This window comes from Lagenorhynchus albirostris, chromosome 13 (genome assembly GCF_949774975.1).
Source record: "Lagenorhynchus albirostris chromosome 13, mLagAlb1.1, whole genome shotgun sequence".
Classification (NCBI taxonomy): domain Eukaryota; kingdom Metazoa; phylum Chordata; class Mammalia; order Artiodactyla; family Delphinidae; genus Lagenorhynchus; species Lagenorhynchus albirostris.
The window spans coordinates 44346413-44366000 of record NC_083107.1 but is presented as its reverse complement, the minus strand read 5'-3'; the positions used below and the strand labels follow the sequence as shown (position 1 = coordinate 44366000).

The following is a 19588-nucleotide window of genomic DNA, read 5'->3' as shown; positions in this document are numbered from 1 at the left end:
GACACTGTTTTATGACATAAAATCATGCCCAAAAGATTCAGATGCTTCTTTTACAAAGTAAACAATAAGCAGCTCTTAAGTTGCTAGTATCGAGTTCACAACTACCTAGGTTTTTTCCAATTTTAATTTTTCTTTTGAATAAAAAAACCCTACAAATTGTTTCTCCAGTAGAAAGTAAAAACAGATGAAAGTAAAAAGGGTCTTTTGCCACTGAGGCAAAAAGACAGCAAGGAGGAGGGAAGGAGGAGAGGAAGTAAAAAAGAAGGAGGAGGAGGGGACAGAGAAGAAAATAGGGGAAAGGAGAAGGAAGTTTAATAATCCTTGCTTCAAACAATGGAATCAGCTTTTAAAATCATGTTGAAATGCATGGCATTCTAAGCAGTGGTTTCAATAAAGACAAACACATAAGGCACATGAGTTTAAGACTTGAAAGACAAACAGTTAACAAATGAAAAAAGCTTTCACTTTTGATTATAAAAATGGTATTCTAAAAATAGTTATGAATACATGCAGTCAGCTGACAAAACTGTTTCTCAAAATGTCTCAGAATACATTTAAGATGAAAATACTCAAAACAAAATACTAACTCCCAAAGCATGCCATATTAAAGGGCTCCTTAAGGAATTTTCTGAAATAAAATGTTTGTAAAAAGTCACACTTCTATCCCTGGGCTATAAACACTTGCTATACTAGTGTACTAAATAGTATCTTTTTTTTTTTTTTTGCGGTACGCGGGCCTCTCACTGTTGTGGCCTCTCCCGTTGCAGAGCACAGGCTCCAGACGCGCAGGCTCAGCGGCCATGGTTCACGGGCCTAGCGCTCTGCAGCATGTGGGATCTTCCCGGACCGGGGCACGAACCCGTGTCCCCTGCATCGGCAGGCGGACTCCCAACCACCGCGCCACCAGGGAAGCCCCAATAGTATCTTAAGTAGAAAAGTAAATTTTAAAATGTTTTAAATGATCCCATCTTAGAAATTCACTGGACAGAGACTAGCTGTGAGGAACAAAAAGTGAAAGTACTGTTGTATGGCTCTCCAACTAGTGTCTCTAACACATCAGATTCCTCCAATATTAAAATCAAGGCAAGTGTGATGAAACAGTCCAAGAACCAAAGAATCTGAAAATCTTTCAAAGTTAATTGTTGTAACTATATACAGTGTGACCTGAATGGAAATATGGTACAGGTACTCCTTTCAAAAGGAGAGGTAGGGCTTCCGTGGTGGCGCAGTGGTTGAGAGTCCACCTGCCGATGCAGGGGACATGGGTTCGTGCCCCGGTCCGGGAAGATCCCACATGCCGTGGAGCAGCTGGGCCCGTGAGCCGTGGCCACTGGGCCTGCACGTCCGAAGCCTGTGCTCCACAGCGGGGGAGGCCACTACAGTGAGAGGCCCGCATACCGCAAAAAAAAAAAAAAAAAGGAGAGGTAAAATATGATAATAACAGTAAAAAGATTAAAGCAAATTAGAAAAAATGAATAAATAATTAATTACAATTCTGAAAAACTGCTTTTTTTTTTTAACAGAAGAGACATTAAGTTTCAAATTTTGTCCTACAGTGCTGCCTCTCACTAAGAAAGTGCCCCCTCAAAAGTAGTTCCAGATGCCCAGTATTCTTTCTGATCACTTCAAACTGGAACAACACATCATCATTTTTAAAAACAGGATGCATCAACAGAGCTGCACTTCACAATGTGTGCTCCTTTTAGTGGACACACACAGCCCTGTGTGTAAGTGCTCCAAGCCACTAGGCCAATAGAGTTCATCTTCTTGGAGCATCAACTTTAGTCAAGAGATACATATGGAAGAAATTTTTACTTATGAAAGCATTACTTAATATGCCTAATAAAGATATGAATGTTTAAGATAAAATGTAAAAATTCCAAGAAATTTCTCACACCACACCTTTAAGAAACATCTTTGGGGAAGGGGAAGGAGGTATTAAATGGACAATCTGAGAAGCACTGGAACAGGAAAAAGAATACTGGTTTGGAAACTAAAAGACCTGGATCTTACAGAATTAAAAACAGAAAAAAAGAAAGCAAAAAGTGCTGGACCAATGGTAAGAAAACAGGAGAGACTGATTAATGAGGCAGCAAACTTTAACTTGCATGGATGCAGGCTAAGAGGACAGCAAATCCATAAGCCTCTAACCACATGCAGGGCGCATTCTGGAAATGTAAGGGACATTTTTAACTACCACAATTGTGGGGAGGACTCACTGGACCTTTAGTGATTAAAAGCCAGGTATATTAGATATCCTGCAATTCATGGACTAGCCAGACTCAACAAAAAATTATTACTTCAAGACTTTCAAATGTCCCAATGCACGGTTATACAGGTTAAAAATTCTTGAACTAAAAGTTAACTGCTTTAAACATTAACTATTTTTCACACAGTTTAATAGACATCGAATCTCTAGGAATACAACTAACATGTAAATTGAAGGACGGCTGTACTTTGGCTGAAAATTTTACCTACGGTTATTAATGATTCCTGAAAGAAAAAAAAAATTACAGCATAATGGCAATTCCAGTTGCCCCACTTGATTTGCCAAAACTAAATCCCTGTGCATGTGTAGTTTTCATACAAATATGTAACTAAGATTGAAGATTGCTTTAACAGTCTTAGAACCAAGTGTCACTACACTTGCAATTATCAGATACACAAAGAATGAGGATGTCAGAGAATTTCATTAATAATTTTGTTGTTAAAATGTTTCATGTTTTTCTGGAATGTCATCCTTATTTTGGTAGGACACAAAAGACAATTTATGTTGTGAAAATTACACACTGACATTGTTTATTTTGGCAAAAGTCTGCTGCACAAATTCTCTATGGCTTCATATATTAATGTTTCTTTTCCTAATTCATCCTTTGCCTATTTGTTTCACATGTGATAATGTTTAAAAATAATGTTTTGTAATACTAAGTAACTACACCATCCCACATAATTACATAAAGAATCATTGTGAGACTATGTTATAAATAAGGCCAGCTCACCTGCAACAGTATCTTACTTCTTTTTTTTCCCAGTCAGTAGTCTGAAATTAAAGTTATTTCTCTCTCTCTCTCATCATATTTAAGTAAGTGTGGCCTGTTATTCTGTATCCTAGCACTAGTTTTTATTTCAATGTCCACTAACAATGCTGCTATGCTGTTTATCTTACATTTTCTAGTACTTCTGATACAGAATGTGTTTTGATCTTTTTACTTTTAAATCCAAACTTACTCATTAAAAGTAGATGCAAAATCTGAATACCATACTGTTTTGTTTTTTAAATATTTATTTATTTATTTTTGGCTGCGTCAGGTCTTGTGGCAAGCGGAATCTTTCCTTGTGGTGCACAGGCTTCTCTCTAGTTGTGGCACGTGGGTTCAGTAGTTATGGCATGCGGGCTTAGTTGCCCCATGGCATGTGGGATCTTAGCTCCCCGACCAGGAATCAAACCCACGTCCCCTGCACTGAAAGGTGGATTCTTAACCACTGGACCACCAGAGAAGTCTCCTATACTGCGTTTTTTAGTATAATAGTGCATGCATGTTTGAAATATATATTGCTTTATAATAAACTACTTTCCCATTATTTCTTTTATGGTTAAAACATTATTTATATTTATTTTTGAGTGTAGAAAGGTCATGCTATTTATGAATTTCATTTTGGAATAGTTATCTACAGAATACAAAAGTCTATTAGAGTTAAGAGTCACACTGTAAACCAAGTAAAGATTTCATCAAAGACTTGATGTCTCTTCAAAAGACCAAGGACAGCCAAGGTGAAACTTTTAAGGAAGGTTTCCATAACAGCAAGGATGATGTGAAGCTTCAGGAAATGACATGGTAATTAGTATCAAGATGCAGGGAGGGAACTATAAACAATGATTGACACTAACAGTAATAAGCGTTAACAAAATTTCCTGGAAAACAATGGCATCGCTGAAGAGGTAAGCCATAGATATTTATTAATAACGACATAGTACTTAAAAAAAAAAGTGGCTGCTTTTGCAAAGTTACACCTGTCAGGGCAGGAAGTGTGACACTTGGTTATAGAGAAGTAAAAGAAATGCTGAAGAAGGAGAAATTACTGAAGGAATAGCTTTCCCTCCCCCATGATTTACCAAAGACTTTCAAAGGCAGTCAAAAAATGAGCCAGGAAAATTTTAGAAAGATAACTGATTTTGAACTCCATTTAAAGGTCCCTGAAATATATGAAATGGTGATTCTAGTCAAAAGTTCAATGGGCTCAGGACTTCCCTGGTGGCCCAGTGGTTGAGAATCCGTCTGCCCATGCAGGGTACACGGGTTCAATCCCTGGTCCAGGAAGATCCCACATGCCGCGGAGAAACTAAGTCTGTGCACCACAACTACTGAGCTTGCGCTCTAGAGCCCGCGAGCCACAACTACTGAGCCTGCATGCTGCAACTACTGAAGCCTGTGCACCTAGAGCCTGTGCTCCAAAACAAGAGAAGCCACCGCAATGAGAAGCCCGCGCACCTCAACAAAGAGTAGCCCCCGCTCACCGCAACTCGAGAAAGCCCGCGCACAGCAACAAAGACCCAACACAGCCAAAAAAAATAATAATAAAATAAAATAAACAGCTGTAAAAAAAAAAAGTTCAATAGGCTCAGATCTTGAGGTCTAGTCAATCCAGTCTGTTCCATGCTCCCTCCGACAGAAATAAAACTCAAAAGTAATCTTTCATGTTAAATTTGGGGTTTTCATAATAAATATTAGTAAAAACACACTTGAACATTGCACCCTTTAGTTTCATGATGAATTCTGCCACTTTTATGGTTGAAATGGGTTTCCCTGTTTTAACACATGAAATCTTCAAGAAATAAATACCTTCTGACCATGTGACTGACTGAAATACCTTCTGAGAGTATTTGTGACTACTGTCCAAAAAACAATTAGGGCCTAAGTTCACAATTACCTATAGTTTGTTTTTTTTTTTTACTCTTTCCACTTACATCATTTCACTCTTTACCTATGACCTAAAAGTCTTTAAAGTCTGTCATCAGCAGTCATTTTCAAAAAAATTCACTTACGACTGCTGACTTAAGTGAGGCCTGAGGATTAATCATGGATTAAATGAACTAAACTGGGTAGATATGTAAACATGTCTAGGATTGAGAGAAAAACCACAGAAATAAATGTTCAAAGACTTCATTTATAAAAGAGAAAAAGGAAAATAATACAGGCATATAAAATGGTGTTCCTCAGAAAATGAGTGCATATGTATATGAGAAACAACTCTAGATAATAAGAGGAAACAGCTATTAAAAGTTTAAAAAAAGATTTCCTAAAAATAAACCTCAATCACAAATTTAAGAGTATTTTAAGCCAAACACGCTAAGACTGAGAAAATTAAGAGCTAGATCACAACTGGACAAACCCTTGTTAACAGGGAAAAATGACACTTTGCAGTCAAGCCTGAAATCACTATTAATCAAAAAGGACAGATGATTATACTGTACTCTGTAAAGGTTCAGAATTAAATACAAAATGTACCAAAATTAGAGATCTGGAAGAGTCAGGATGTGTGTACAAGAAGCCATAAACAGCCAGAGATTTATAGTCTTATTATGTCTAAACATTACTAGAAAATAACATAAACCAAAGACCGTGCATTTGAATAATTTGTACTATAACACAGTCAATCACTGAAACTGATGCTCCTTTAACTGGGAGTGTGTGTGCTCTGGGATGTGGGTGCCCCCTGGAATACGCGAAGCTCCTCCTTTTGAAGCATTCATTTTAGTTGAAGAATTAAAACATATGTGGATATACTATGAAGAATGCCAAATGTGCATGACAAAATATTAGATTTCAAACAAAAATCTCTTGTTTTCTTTGGCCAGTATGGTGATGTTAGCTGTTAGAGATATGGTGGTGGGAAATTCTTAAGTGCAGCTTCAGATATAGCTTAAAGAGGGCAATAAATTGTTTTAGGAGTCAAAATACATAAAAATGAGCACATTAAAATGTGTATTTGCTTGCTTATCTCAAGTAACCCAACATTTCTCTATTATGATCAAACCCCTAAGAGTCCCCAAAAGTGCTCCCCAAAAGTACTTTAAATGGAAATACTTACTTAGGAAACCAATTTAATCCCAGGTGCTCTGTCTTGGAATATAATATTCTTTCCACCATGTCATAAAGTGGTCTCCAAGGTAACTCCAAGTCATCTCTTGAAAGAAGTTCCTTTTTCCTAATTAAAGAAAGAGTAAATACATGTGTGTATGCTTGCTCAGGGTGTGTATACTACACATACTACACTGGGAGAACAGTTGTTAAATGCTGCTGTCATCACAGTGGGTTTTGCTTTTCCCCATCCTCAGCCACTCACTGGCAAAACATGGTAGGAGGAAGAACAGTGCACCAGGACTTTTGCTGCTGTCCAAACCTCAAGGGGCACCAGGTAAAAAGAGGCATTAAAATTTGTGCCACCATTATTGTAGATGAGTTTCATACTTTCCCACACTATTTATGGAGTACTTAGTGTTTCCCGAATTGTGCTGGGTGCCTGGGATAAGCAAAAGAATAAATGATCCCTGTCTTCACAAGGATCTTACAGTCTACATAAGGGAAGGTAATTAGTATAAATGAAACAAATAGACAACATATAGTTCAGTATATGCTAGAGAAGAGAAGACTTCATGGAGAAAAAGGAATCTTAATTAAAAGGTTAATTAACACATGGGGTTTAAACTTATGATAAAGTTTTCTGCAATCTTTTTCCAAAACGGTAATTTGGGACTTGGTCTTCTTACCAAAGAACACTTAGCTCTCCTCATTCCCTAAAACCTTGAAGAAAAAAAAAAAAAAATCTTAGCAGAAATCACAGGACATTGACTTACTTTAACAAGTTGATTAAGAGACGTGCAAATCCCTGCATCATGCTGATTTCCAGTTTTGGAATTGATACCAGCTCATATAATAATTTGATAAAAAGAACATGATCTTCTTTGCTAAATTTTCTCCCATAAAGTCGAATATATCTGCAAGAGAAAAATCGATACAGCCTTTAAAAATAGATATCGTGATACATTCATGTTCATTGCAGCATTATTCACATAGCCAAAGTGTGGAAGTAACATAAATGTCCACCAACAGACAAATGGATAAAGAAAATGTTATATATATATATATATATATATATATACACACACACACACACACATACACACACACACACATATATACACAATGGAATATTATTCAGCCTTTAAGAAGAAAGCTGTCATATGCTAAAACACAGATGGACCTTGAGGACATTATGCTAAGTGAAATAAGACAATCAAAAAAAGTCAAATCCTGCATGATTCCACTTATACGCAGTATCTAAAGTAATCAAACTCATAGGAACAGAATGGTGGTTGCCAGGGGCTGGGAAGGCAGACAGGGAGCTATTGTACAATGGGTATAGGGTTTCAGTCATACAAGATGAAAAATTCTAGAGATCTGTTGTATAACAATGTACACACAGTTAACAATACCATACTGTACACTTAAAAATTGTTAAGAGGGTAAATTTAAGAGTTTGCCACAATAAAAAAAAATATGTATTGTTACACTTTAATTTCAAAAGTCTTTGATGTCAAACATTTTATCACACTGCACACTCATCACTGTGCAGGAAAGACTTACTCTATATTTTAATTAAGAGATTACCAAATAAGTACTTTATTGACAAAAAACTTATAATTCAGTTATAATAACTGAATTCACATCAACATTTAATGACCAATTATAACACTGCTCTTTTCTTTTTGCATGGTTTTAACTGGCCTTTGGACACGGTAACCTGAAAAGAATCCCTCTGCACCCTTTCCTTTATTAAGCAAGTGCTCATTCAGAATAACAATCTACCTAATGACTTGCTGAAACTACTTAAAAACATCATATCACAACATTATAAAACAGAACAAAAGAGTACAGACATAGAAGTTTACTGTTTTAACCACAAGAATCTTTGATGAACGCTTACTGAGAATCCTGAAACAATACAGCGTTACCTAACTTGTACTATTTGTTTCTAGGCATTAACTCATAACTATAATAAAATTATGTTGCTACCAAAAAAGCACAGTATTTTATCTCAGAATTATATGTTTTCAATTTTTTAACTTTAGGAACTCAATGTAAACAAAAGCGTCAACTATAAGCAATTTAAGGAAAAGGTGTCCCAAAAAGCAAGAATGACTAAGCATCGCATAGTTAAGGATTCAGAAGTAACTAAAACTTAAGGAACAAAAACTTACTTAGAACAAATTACTGGATATTTAAAATCATAAACTCCTTTGAGGAAGACCATTTTATAGACAAATACATAATTCAACAGAAGACACAGCATTAACATTCCTTATATGATCTTTAGCACTTCCCCAACAGCTAAGATCAAATTAAACTTGCGTTTAACTTCTAAAATTAGAATACCTGTTTTTCTTTTTCCAGAAAATCCTCAATATTCTTGGTCCAATAAGAGCACTCTTTTTTTTAATTTTCTCAGGCTGCTGCATATTTATTCAGCTCTTGTCTGTCTGAACTTTCAAGGTATAATCCCATGATTTCACCTTAGTACTAGGCGATCAAACAGTATTGGGGCGGGGGTGGGGGCGGTGAGGGGAGACAGCAATGAGACCTGAGATATTGTTTTGCCTGTCAGTAATTACCGTGAAAGTTTCTTAACCACCTAGGCCTGGTAAAGGAAATGGGCTAATGAAGACAATACATAGAGACCCTAAGCCCAGGGCTGCCAGAGATACTTCAGGCTGCTGAATGAACATGGTACAGACTCCTGAAGCCTCCCTCAATTTCACTCTAAATTTAGCAGTAAAAGCTAGAATCATTTAAATGCTACTTTCAAGTGAAAACAAACCATATCCCCTAAGAAACAGCACATATTTTAAAGATAAAACAGAAGAGTCCAATGAAACATTTCTTATTCCCAGTGGCTACCTCAGGCCTTGACAGGGCTCCAAGTGCCCCTGCGGTTATGCACTTACTCTCCCTTGTGGCTAAAAGACTTCTGTGGAAAAATTGAAGAAACACTGCTCTAAGCAACTGAAATAATTTACCTACAAGCCTTTTTACTGTAGTATAAATTGTGTAAACATTAGGGACATAAAATTCATAGAGTCCAAAATTTAATACTATGAAAAGAAGAGACAAACCCAGGGATTCTTAGAGGAGCTAGAACTGCTGACAAAACTAGAGATTTTAGGGGGATTACTCAGAAACCTATTTGCCCTGTCAACAGCAAATAGTTCTTGCCAAGCAGAAAGTGATTCCTGCCTCAGCATTTCTCAAAACACAGACCAAGGGCTTCCCTGGTGGCACAGTGGTTGAGAGTTCGCCTGCCGATGCAGGGGACATGGGTTCGTGCCCCGGTCCGGGAAGATCCCACATGCTGCGGAGCAGCTAGGCCTGTGAGCCATGGCCGCTGAGCCTGCGCGTCCAGAGCCTGTGCTCCGCAACAGGAGAGGCCACAACAGTGAGAGGCCCGCGTACCGCAAAAAAAAAAAAAAAAAAAAAGGCCAAGACTTCTTCTGAAGAACACAAAAAGTACTAAAAGAAGAAAATTAATAACTGGTCTTCATTAAAATCAGGAACTTCTATTCACAATAAAACACCACTGAAAATAAAAAAGCCCAGTCAGATATTTGGAATACATATCACCATCTGACGAAGTACTTCCCCAAACTACTTAAGAACTCCTTCAAATCAATAATAAACACAACCAAATAAACAATGGGCAAAAGACTCAGGAAGGCACTTCTCAAAAGACAACATCCACATGACTGATAAGCATATGAAAAGATACTCAACATCATTGTTCATCACTAAAATCAAATTAAAACCACAATAGGGGACGGGAACCAAGATGGCGGAGTAGAAGGACGTGCTCTCACTCCCTCTTGTGAGAACACCAGAATCACAACTAGCTGCTGGACAATCATCGACACCAAAACTCACCAAAAAAGATACCCCATATCCAAAGACAAGGGAGCAGCCACAATGAGATGGTAGGAGGGGCGCAATCACAGTAAAATCAAGTCCCATAACTGCTGGGTGGGTGACTCACAGACTGGAGAACACTTATACCACAGAAGTCCACCCACTGGAGTGAAGGTTCTGAGCCCCACGTCAGGCTTTGCAACCTGGGGGTCCAGCAATGGGAGGAGGAATTCCTAGAGAATCAGACTTTGAAGGCTAGTGGGATTTGATTGCAGGACTTCGACAGGACTGGGGGAAACAGAGACTCCACTCTTGGAGGACACACACAAAGTAGTGTGCGCATAAGGACCCAGGAGAAGGAAAAGTGACCCCAGGGGAGACTGAAGCAGACCTACCTGATAGTGTTAGAGGGTCACCTGCAGAAGCAGGGGGTGGCTGTGGCTCACCATGGGGACAAGGACACTGGTAGCAGAAGTTCTGGGAAGTACTCCTTGGCACGAGCCCTCCCAGAGTCTGTCATTAGCCCCACCAAAGAACCCAGGAAGGCTCCAGTGTTGGGTTCCCTCAGGCCAAACAACCAACAGGGAGGGAACCCAGCCCCACCCATCAGCAGTCAAGCAGATTAAAGTTTTACTGAGCTCTGCCCACCAGAGCAACAGTCAGCTCTACCCACCACCAGTCCCTCCCATCAGGAAACTTACACAAGCCACATAGATAGCCTCCACACAGATCCACAGATCTCCACACAGATCCACCAGAGGGCAGACAGCAGAAGCAAGAAGAACTACAGTCCTGCAGCCTGTGGAACAGAAACCATATTCACAGAAAGATAGACAAGATGAAAAGGCAGAGGGCTATGTACCAGATGAAGGAACAAGATAAAGCCCCAGAAAAACAACTAAATGAAGTGGAGATAGGCAACTTTCCAGAAAAACAATTTAGAATAATGATAGTGAAGACGATCCAGGACCTCGGAAAAGAGTGGAGGCAAAGATGGAGAAGATGCAAGAAACATTTAACAAAGACCTAGAAGAATTAAAGAAGAAACAAACAGAGATGAACAATACAATAACTGAAATGAAAACTACACTAGAAGGAATCAATAGCAGAATAACTGAGGCAGAAGAACAGATAAGTGACCTGGAAGACAGAATGGTGGAATTCACTGCTGTGGAACAGAATAAAAAATAAAGAATGAAAAGAAATGAAGACAGCCTAAGAGACCTCTGGGACAACATTAAATGCAAGAACATTGGCATTATAGGGGTCCCAGAAGGAAAAGAGAGAGCGAAAGGACCAGAGAAAATATTTGAAGAGATTATAGTCGAAAACTTTACTAGCATGGGAAAGGAAACAGCCACCAAAGTCCAGGAAGCGCAGAGATTCCCATACAGGATAAACCCAAGGAGAAACACGCCAAGACACATAGTGATCAAATTGGCAAAAATTAAAGACAAAGAAAATTACTGAAAGCAGCAATGGAAAAATGACAAATAACATACAAGGGAACTCCCATAAGGTTAACAGATGATTTCTCAGCAGACACACTACAAGCCAGGAGGGAGTGGATTGATATACTTAAAGTGATGAAAGGGAAGAACCTACAACCAAGATTACTCTACCTGGCAAGGACCTCATTCAGATTCGATGGAGAAATCAAGAGCGCTACAGAGAAGCAAAAGGTAAGAGAATTCAGCGCCACCAAACCAGCTCTACAACAAATGCTAAAGGAACTTCTCTAAGTGAGAAACACAAGAGAAGAAAAGGACTTACAAAAACAAACCCAAAACGATTAAGAAAATGGTAATAGGAACATACATACCGATAATTACCTTAAACGTGAATGGATTAAATGCTCCAACCAAAAGACACAGGCTCGCTGAATGGATACAAAAGCAAGACCGATATATATGCTGTCTACAAGAGACCCACATCAGACCTAGGGACACATACAGACTGAAAGTGAGGGGATGGAAAAAGATATTCCATGCAAATGGAAATCAAAAGAGTAGCAATACTCATATCAGATAAAGTAGACTTTAAAATAAAGAATGTTACAACAGACAAGGAAGGACACTACATAATGATCAAGGGATCAATCCAAAAAGATGATATAACAATTATAAATATATATGCACCCAACACAGGAGCACCTCAATACATAAGACAACTGCTAACAGCTATAAAAGAGGAAATCGACAGTAACACAATAATAGTGGGGGATTTTAACACCTCACTTACACTAATGGACAGATCATCCAAAATGAAAATAAAGAAAGAAACAGAAGCTTTAAATGACACAATAGACCAGATAGATTTAATTGATATTTATAGGACATTCCACCCCAAAACAGCAGATTACACTTTCTTCTCAAGTGCGCATGGAACATTCTCCAGGATAGATCACATCGTGGGTCACAAACCAAGCCTCAGTAAAGTTAAGAAAACTGAAACCATGTCAAGCATCTTTTCTGTCCACAATGCTATGAGATTAGAAATCAATTACAGGGGAAAAAACGTAAAAAGCAACAAACACATGGAGGCTAAACAATACGTTACTAAATAACCAAGAGATCACTGAAGAAATCAAAAAATACCTAGAGAAAAATGACAATGAATACATGATGATCCAAAACCTATCGGATGCAGCAAAAGCAGTTCTAAGAGGGAAGTTTATAGCTATACAAGCCTACCTCAAGAAACAAGAAACATCTCAAATAAACAATCTAACCTTACACCTAAAGGAACCAGAGAAAGAAGAACAAACAAAACCCAAAGTAAGCAGAAGGAAAGAAATCATAAAGATCAGAGCAGAAATAAATGAAATAGAAACAAAGAAAACAATAGCAAATATCAATAAAACTAAAAGCTGGTTCCTTGAGAAGATAAACAAAATTGATAAACCATTAGCCATACTCATCAAGAAAATGGGAGAGGACTCAAATCCATAAAATTAGAAATGAAAAAGGAGAAGTTACAACAGACACTGCAGAAATACAAAGCATCCTAAGCGACTACTACAAGCAACTCTATGCCAATAAAATGGACAACCTAGAAGAAATGGACAAACTCTTAGAAAAGTATAACCTTCCAAGACTGAACCAGAAAGTAATAGAAAATATGAACAGACCAATCACAAGTAATGAAATTGAAACTGTGATTAAAAATCTTCCAACGAACAAAAGTCCAGGACCAGATTGCTTCACAGGTGAATTCTATCAAACTTTTAGAGAAGAGCTAACACCATCCTTCTCAAACTCTTCCAAAAAACCGCAGAGGAAGGAACACTCCCAAACTCATTCTCTGAGGCCACCATCACCCTGATACCAAAACCAGACAAAGATACTACAAAAAAAGAAAATTACAGACCAATATCACTGATGAATATAGATGCAAAAATCCTCAACAAAATACTAGCAAACAGAATCCAACAACACATGAAAAGGATCATACACCATGATCAAGTGGGATTTTTCCCAGGGATGCAAGGATTCTTCAATATACGCAAATCAATCAATGGGATACACCATGTAACAAACTGAAGAATAAAAACCATATGATCATCTCAACAGATGAAGAAAAAGCTTTTGACAAAATTCAACACCCAATTATGATAAAAAACTCTCCAGAAAGTGGGCATAGAGGGAAACTACCTCAACGTAATAAAGGTAGTATACGACAAACCCACAGCAAACATCATTCTCAATGGTGAAAAACTGAAAGCATTTCCTCTAAGATCAGGAACGGACAAGGATGTCCACTCTCACCACTATTATTCAACATAGTTTTGGAAGTCCTAGCCACGGCAATCAGAGAAGAAAAAGAAATAAAAGGAATACAAATTGGAAAATAAGAAGTAAAACTGTCACTGTTTACAGATGACATGATACTATACATAGAGAATCCTAAAGATGCCACCAGGAAACTACTAGAGCTAATCTATGAATGTGGTAAACTTGCAGGATACAAAATTAATGCACAGAAATCTCTTGCATTCCTATAAACTAATGATGAAAAATGTGAAAGAGAATTTAAGGAAACACTCCCATTTGCCACTGCAACAAAAAGAATAAAATACCTAGGAATAAACCTACCAAGGGAGACAAAAGACCTGTATGCAGAAAACTGTAAGTGATGAAAAAATTAAAGATGATACCAACAGATGGAGAGATATTCCATGTTCTTGGATTGGAAGAATCAATATTGTGAAAATGACTATACTACCCAAAGCAATCTACAGATTCAATGCAATCCCTAGCAAATTACCAATGGCATTTTTTACAGAACTAGAACAAAAAATCTTAAAATTTGTATGGAGACACAAAGAACCCGAATAGTCAAAGCAGTCTTGAGGGAAAAAAAGGAGCTGAAGGAATCAGACTCCCTGAGTTCAGACTATACTACAAAGCTACAGTAATCAAGACAATATGGTACTGGCACAAAAACAGTAACATAGATCAATGGAACAAGATAGAAAGCCCAGAGATAAACCCATGTACCTATCGTTAACTAATCTAGGACAAAGGAGGCAAGGATATACAATGGAGAAAAGACAGTCTCTTCAATAAGTGGTGCTGGTTAAACTGGACAGCTACATTTAATAGAATGAAATTAGAACACTCCCTAACACCATACACAAAAATAAATTCAAAATGGATTAGAAACCTAAATGTAAGACCAGACACTATAAAAGTCTTAGAGGAAAACATAGGAAGAACACTCTTTGACATAAATCACAGCAAGATCTTTTTTGATCCACCTCCTAGAGTAATGGAAATAAAAACAATAATAAACAAATGGGACCTAATGAAACTTAAAAGCTTTTGCGCAGCAAAGGAAACCATGAGCAAGATGAAAAGACAACCCTCAGAATGAGAGAATATATTTGCAAACGAATCAATGGACAAAGGATTAATCTCCAAAATATATAAACAGCTCATGCAGCTCGATTTTAAAAAAACAACCCAATCCAAAAATGGGCACAAGACCTAAATAGACATTTCTCCAAAGCAGACATACAGATGGCCAAGAAGCACATCAAAAGCTGCTTAACATCACTAATTATTAGAGAAATGCAAATCGAAACTACAATTAGGTATCACCTCACACCAGTTAGAATGGGCATCGTCAGAAAATGTACAAACAACAAATGCTGGAGAGGGTGTGGAGAAAAGGGAACCCTCTTGCACTGTTGGTGGGAATGTAAATTGATACAGCCAGTATGGAGAACAGTATGGGGGTTTCTTAAAAAACTAAAAATAGGTCGAAGCAGCCTTTACCATTGAGCCAACCCTTGGAAGAGTCTCCCAGACCCAGCGCCAACATCAGGTGAATGAAAAATAAACGTATGTGTTTTAAAGATTAAAAAAAAAAAACTAAAAATAGAATTACCATATGATCCAGCAATCCCACTACTGGGCATATACCCAGAGAAAACCATAATTCAAAAAGACACATGCACCCCAATGTTCATTACAGCACTATTTTCAATAGCCAGGTCATGGAAGCAACCTAAATGCCCACTGACAGACGAATGGATAAAGAAGATGTGGTACATATATACAATGGAATATTACTCAGCCATAAAAAGGAACGAAATGGGGTCATTTGTTGAGACGTGGATGGATCTAGAGACTGTCATACAGAGTTAAGTAAGTCAGAAAGAAAAAACCAAATATTGTATATTAAGGCATGTATGTGGAAACTAGAACAATGGTACAGATGAACCAGTATGCAGGGCAGAAGTTGAGACACAGATATACAAATGTACGGACACCAAGGGGGGAAAGCCATGCGGGGGTGGGGATGGTGGTGTGATGAATTGGGCGATTAGGATTGACTTGTATATACTGCTGTGTATAAAATTGATGAGTAATAAGAATCTGCTGTATATAAAAAAAAATTGAATTAAATTAAAAAATTTAAAAGAAAAAAAAAAAACTAACCACAATAGGGTACCACTTCATACCACCAGACTGGCTAAAATTAAAAAGCCCAACAATACCCAGTTTTGGTCAGAACATGGAGGAACCAGACCTTTCATAGGCTACTGATGTGTGTATAAAGTGGTATAACCACTCTGGAAAAACTGCTTGACATTACCTAGTAAATGTCTATTAGACATTAGACTGTTTAAAATGCACATTCCTACGCTCCATCTTAAATCTAGTCCATCGAAAATACTGGGAGTGTTAAATGCAGCAAAGTTGTTTCTTTAAAAAAAAAGGAAATTTTAAAATATATTGAGAATGGAGGCTGAGAGTCTCCATTTTACAAAAACGACTCCAGTTTTTTCTATATATTTATGCTCAAGAATTCTACTTTAGACCATATTTAGAGACAGTCCATTCTCTTTTTCCAATAAATTTGCACATTACATTTTACGACTAAAAATTTCTATTAAAATACTTGAAAACCTTGGTAACAGTCAGGATTGAACTTCTGAATAGGATATTTTCTTAAACTATCCAGAATATATAGATGACAAGTCATTATGTTCCATCCTCCCATAGGGGTAAAAAAAACAGTAAAAGATAATACAAAAGCATTTTTCAACTGCTTCCTCCTCACAACCCTACAGTGAATTAATCAAGTGTATTAATCAAATGCTTTAATCTTTTAAAAAAATTTTATTTATTTATTTTTGGCTGCATCAGGTCTTCATTGCTGCGCGCGGGCTTTTCTCTAGTTGTGGTGAGCGGGGGCTACTCTTCGTTGCGGTGCATGGGCTTCTCTTGTTGTGAAGCACAGGCTCTAGGTGTGAGGGCTTCAGTAGTTGTGGCACGTGGGCTCAGTAGTTGTGGCGCACAGACTTAGTTGCTCCGCAGCATGTGGGATCTTCCCGGGGCTCGAACCCGTGTCCCCTGCATTGGCAGGCGGATTCTTAACCACTACGCCACCAGGGAAGTCCCAAATGCTTTAACTTTTAATTGCAAGTAAAGAAAGACAGTGGCATGCCAGGAACAGCAATTAGTTAACGAAATGTACAATGCTGTCAAGGTTCTTTCTACTATATATCCTGAAGACAAGTTTATTATATATCGAAGGAAATTTAAGTAAAGTATAAAATTATACAGCACTATTGAAATGAACTAAGAATTGGATCTTGGCTAGAGGCTAAAAATATTGGTTTTCAATACAAGTTCTGTCATTCATCAGTTAGTTTTCTTCAAGGCAGTCACTGGGTTTCTAAGGTTCTATATCCATCAGTAAAGTAAAATTAACATCATTTCAGAGCAACATTAAGACTATTTGTTATTATAAAACATATACAACATTTGCAATGAAATTTAACCTTAAGTGTTTTATTTTGAGTAGTCCTACTTACAAGGCAAAAAAATGAAACTTTAGCTTGAAATTTTAAAAACCAGAATTTAAATATTGTCATTGAAAGTACTTAAAAGTATTTATGGATGATTTTTTTCCTTCAATGTCACATCTAGCAATATGTCTTAAATAAAAATTCAGAATATCAAAATCAAAATACCAAAAAGCTTTTCAAGTGCACATTTGCAATTAATAAAAATTTCCTGAAAAAACCCTAGAAGTCTGATATAAGAGAATGGTTTGTTAAATTGTGGTTTATGCCTTTAGACTACAATGTAGTCATTTAAAATTGTTTTCAAAGAATTTTTATGGATGTGAAATGTAATATATAAAAAATCAGGATACAAAACATTCACAATATGTAACTAAATAAAAAAGAAACAATCATGCATTAAAATTAAAAAATAGGGGCTTCCCTGGTGGCGCAGTGGTTGAGAGTCCGCCTGCCGATGCAGGGGACATGGGTTCGTGCCCCGGTCCGGGAAGATCCACATGCCGCGGAGCGGCTGGGCCTGTGAGCCATGGCTGCTGAGCCTGTGCGTCCAGAGCCTGTGCTCCGCAACAGGAGAGGCCACAACAGTGAGAGGCCCGCGTACCGCAAAAAATAAATAAAAATAAACACTATAAAGTGTTACCTTTTTTCTTTGTTTTTGGTTTTACAGATTTATTTTCAAAGGGCAAAAAACACAAGATAATTTAAGTACAAGTCTAAACAGAGTTACTCTGTCAGTCAGCAATGATGCAGAAATGCATTCTCACTTTCAGACACTCGCCAGCATCTTCTGAGTCTTCTCTCAGTGAAGAAAAAGGGTCTGATATTTTATTCATATACCTCCTCCTTATCTGCAATGTAATCTACAATTTCTTGTGAGCACATTAACTTCCCCACATCTAGATCAGGAATTTCAAACCCAAATTCGTCTTCCATGGTCATGATAATCTCCACTTGGTCCAAACTGTCTAAGCCGAGGTCCTTCATAAAATGAGAATTTACTAAGAGCTTTTCTGGGTCAGTCTTGTCATAGAGTTTCAAGACCTAAAGAACATGGTCCTTGATTCCCTCTAATGTCAAAGGGGGTGCGTCCCTATACTGGTGGCACAGCTGTGTAACTTCGCCTGGAACCTGTGCAAGTACAAAGGCCGGCTGCGGAGCCCCAGGCCTCGTCCGGGCCGCCGAGGGGAACAGGGTGGTGCTGAGCGGCAGGGCCGCGGCCAGCGTGGGGAGCCTGGGCAGCGGCGCGAAGGCTGCAGGCAGTCGAAGGACACAGGCGCAAAGGACACGAGCCGCCATGGCTACGCCGACCCAGGATGTACAGCGCTAAAGTGTTACCTCTTGATGGTCAAACTACTTCATGTTCTTCTATATACCTCTGTTCATTCAAACTCTTCTAAAGTAAACAGGCATAATTTATTATAATTAAAATTAACATGTAAAAACATTTCATATCAACCTCTGTTGTATGTTTAAAATCAGGTAATCAATATTTCTGCATTTCTACTATTATCTTAATTAAAAAATCTACTAAACTCCTACTTAGAAGAGCACAGAAGGGATCCCCTGGCAGTGCAGTGGCTAGGACTCTGGTGCTTTCACTGCTGTGACCCGGGATCAATTCCTGGTGGGGGAACTAAGATTCCACAAGCTGTGCAGCGGCCAAAAAAATAAAAAATAAAGAGCATAGGAGTCAAGTTGTATAGGTCTCACCAGCCAAAAATGAAACCATGAATCATGATAATTAACTACAATGTATGTTTAAATTCACTAAGTTCATGAAGAATAAAAGGTATCACCATTTTGCAATATCTAACAGATGTAGGACAGTTACTAACATCACAAAAAAGAGAAAATCAGGGATTACGCATCTCCTGATAAAATTATACAATACTATTATATAGTCTTGAAAAAGAAAATGAAACTTTATGTCCTGTATAGCAGCAACAAAATCAATTACTGTGTCTTTACCACTTCAATCTGACTTCCACTAAAGGTAATTAGAATTATGTAATTAATAAAGCTGACTTTAGAAGATACAAATAAAAATTGTGAGCTTACAGAAACTATGCCCTCTTTTGAATTTTTTGTGGGACACCTATAAAAACTGGTTGTAAAATAGGCCACAAAGAAAACCTTACTTAATTCTAACATGTGAATATTATACTAGCCAAGTAGTCTGATTATAATAAAATGTAAATTAGAAAATATTAAACAAGTATAATAAAAAGAAACCAAATCATTTAAAAGCATGCATATGGGGATTTCCCTGGTGGCGCAGTGGTTAAGAATCCGCCTGCCAATTCAGGGGACA

General features: G+C 37.7%; 1 protein-coding gene and 1 pseudogene across 1 annotated transcript in view; both read right to left on the bottom strand.

Moving 5' to 3' along the window:
• PSME4 (proteasome activator subunit 4) overlaps positions 1 to 19588 on the bottom strand; it is a 101080-nt gene that overhangs the window by 66143 nt on the left and 15349 nt on the right. The window contains exons 2-3 of the mRNA XM_060168600.1: positions 6857 to 6997; positions 6091 to 6207 (exon numbers count right to left, since the gene is read on the bottom strand). Coding sequence (XP_060024583.1) covers positions 6091 to 6207; positions 6857 to 6997 — 258 coding nt within the window. The remainder of the gene's footprint in view (positions 1 to 6090; positions 6208 to 6856; positions 6998 to 19588) is intronic.
• Positions 18017 to 18584, bottom strand: LOC132531592 (acyl carrier protein, mitochondrial-like; annotated as a pseudogene).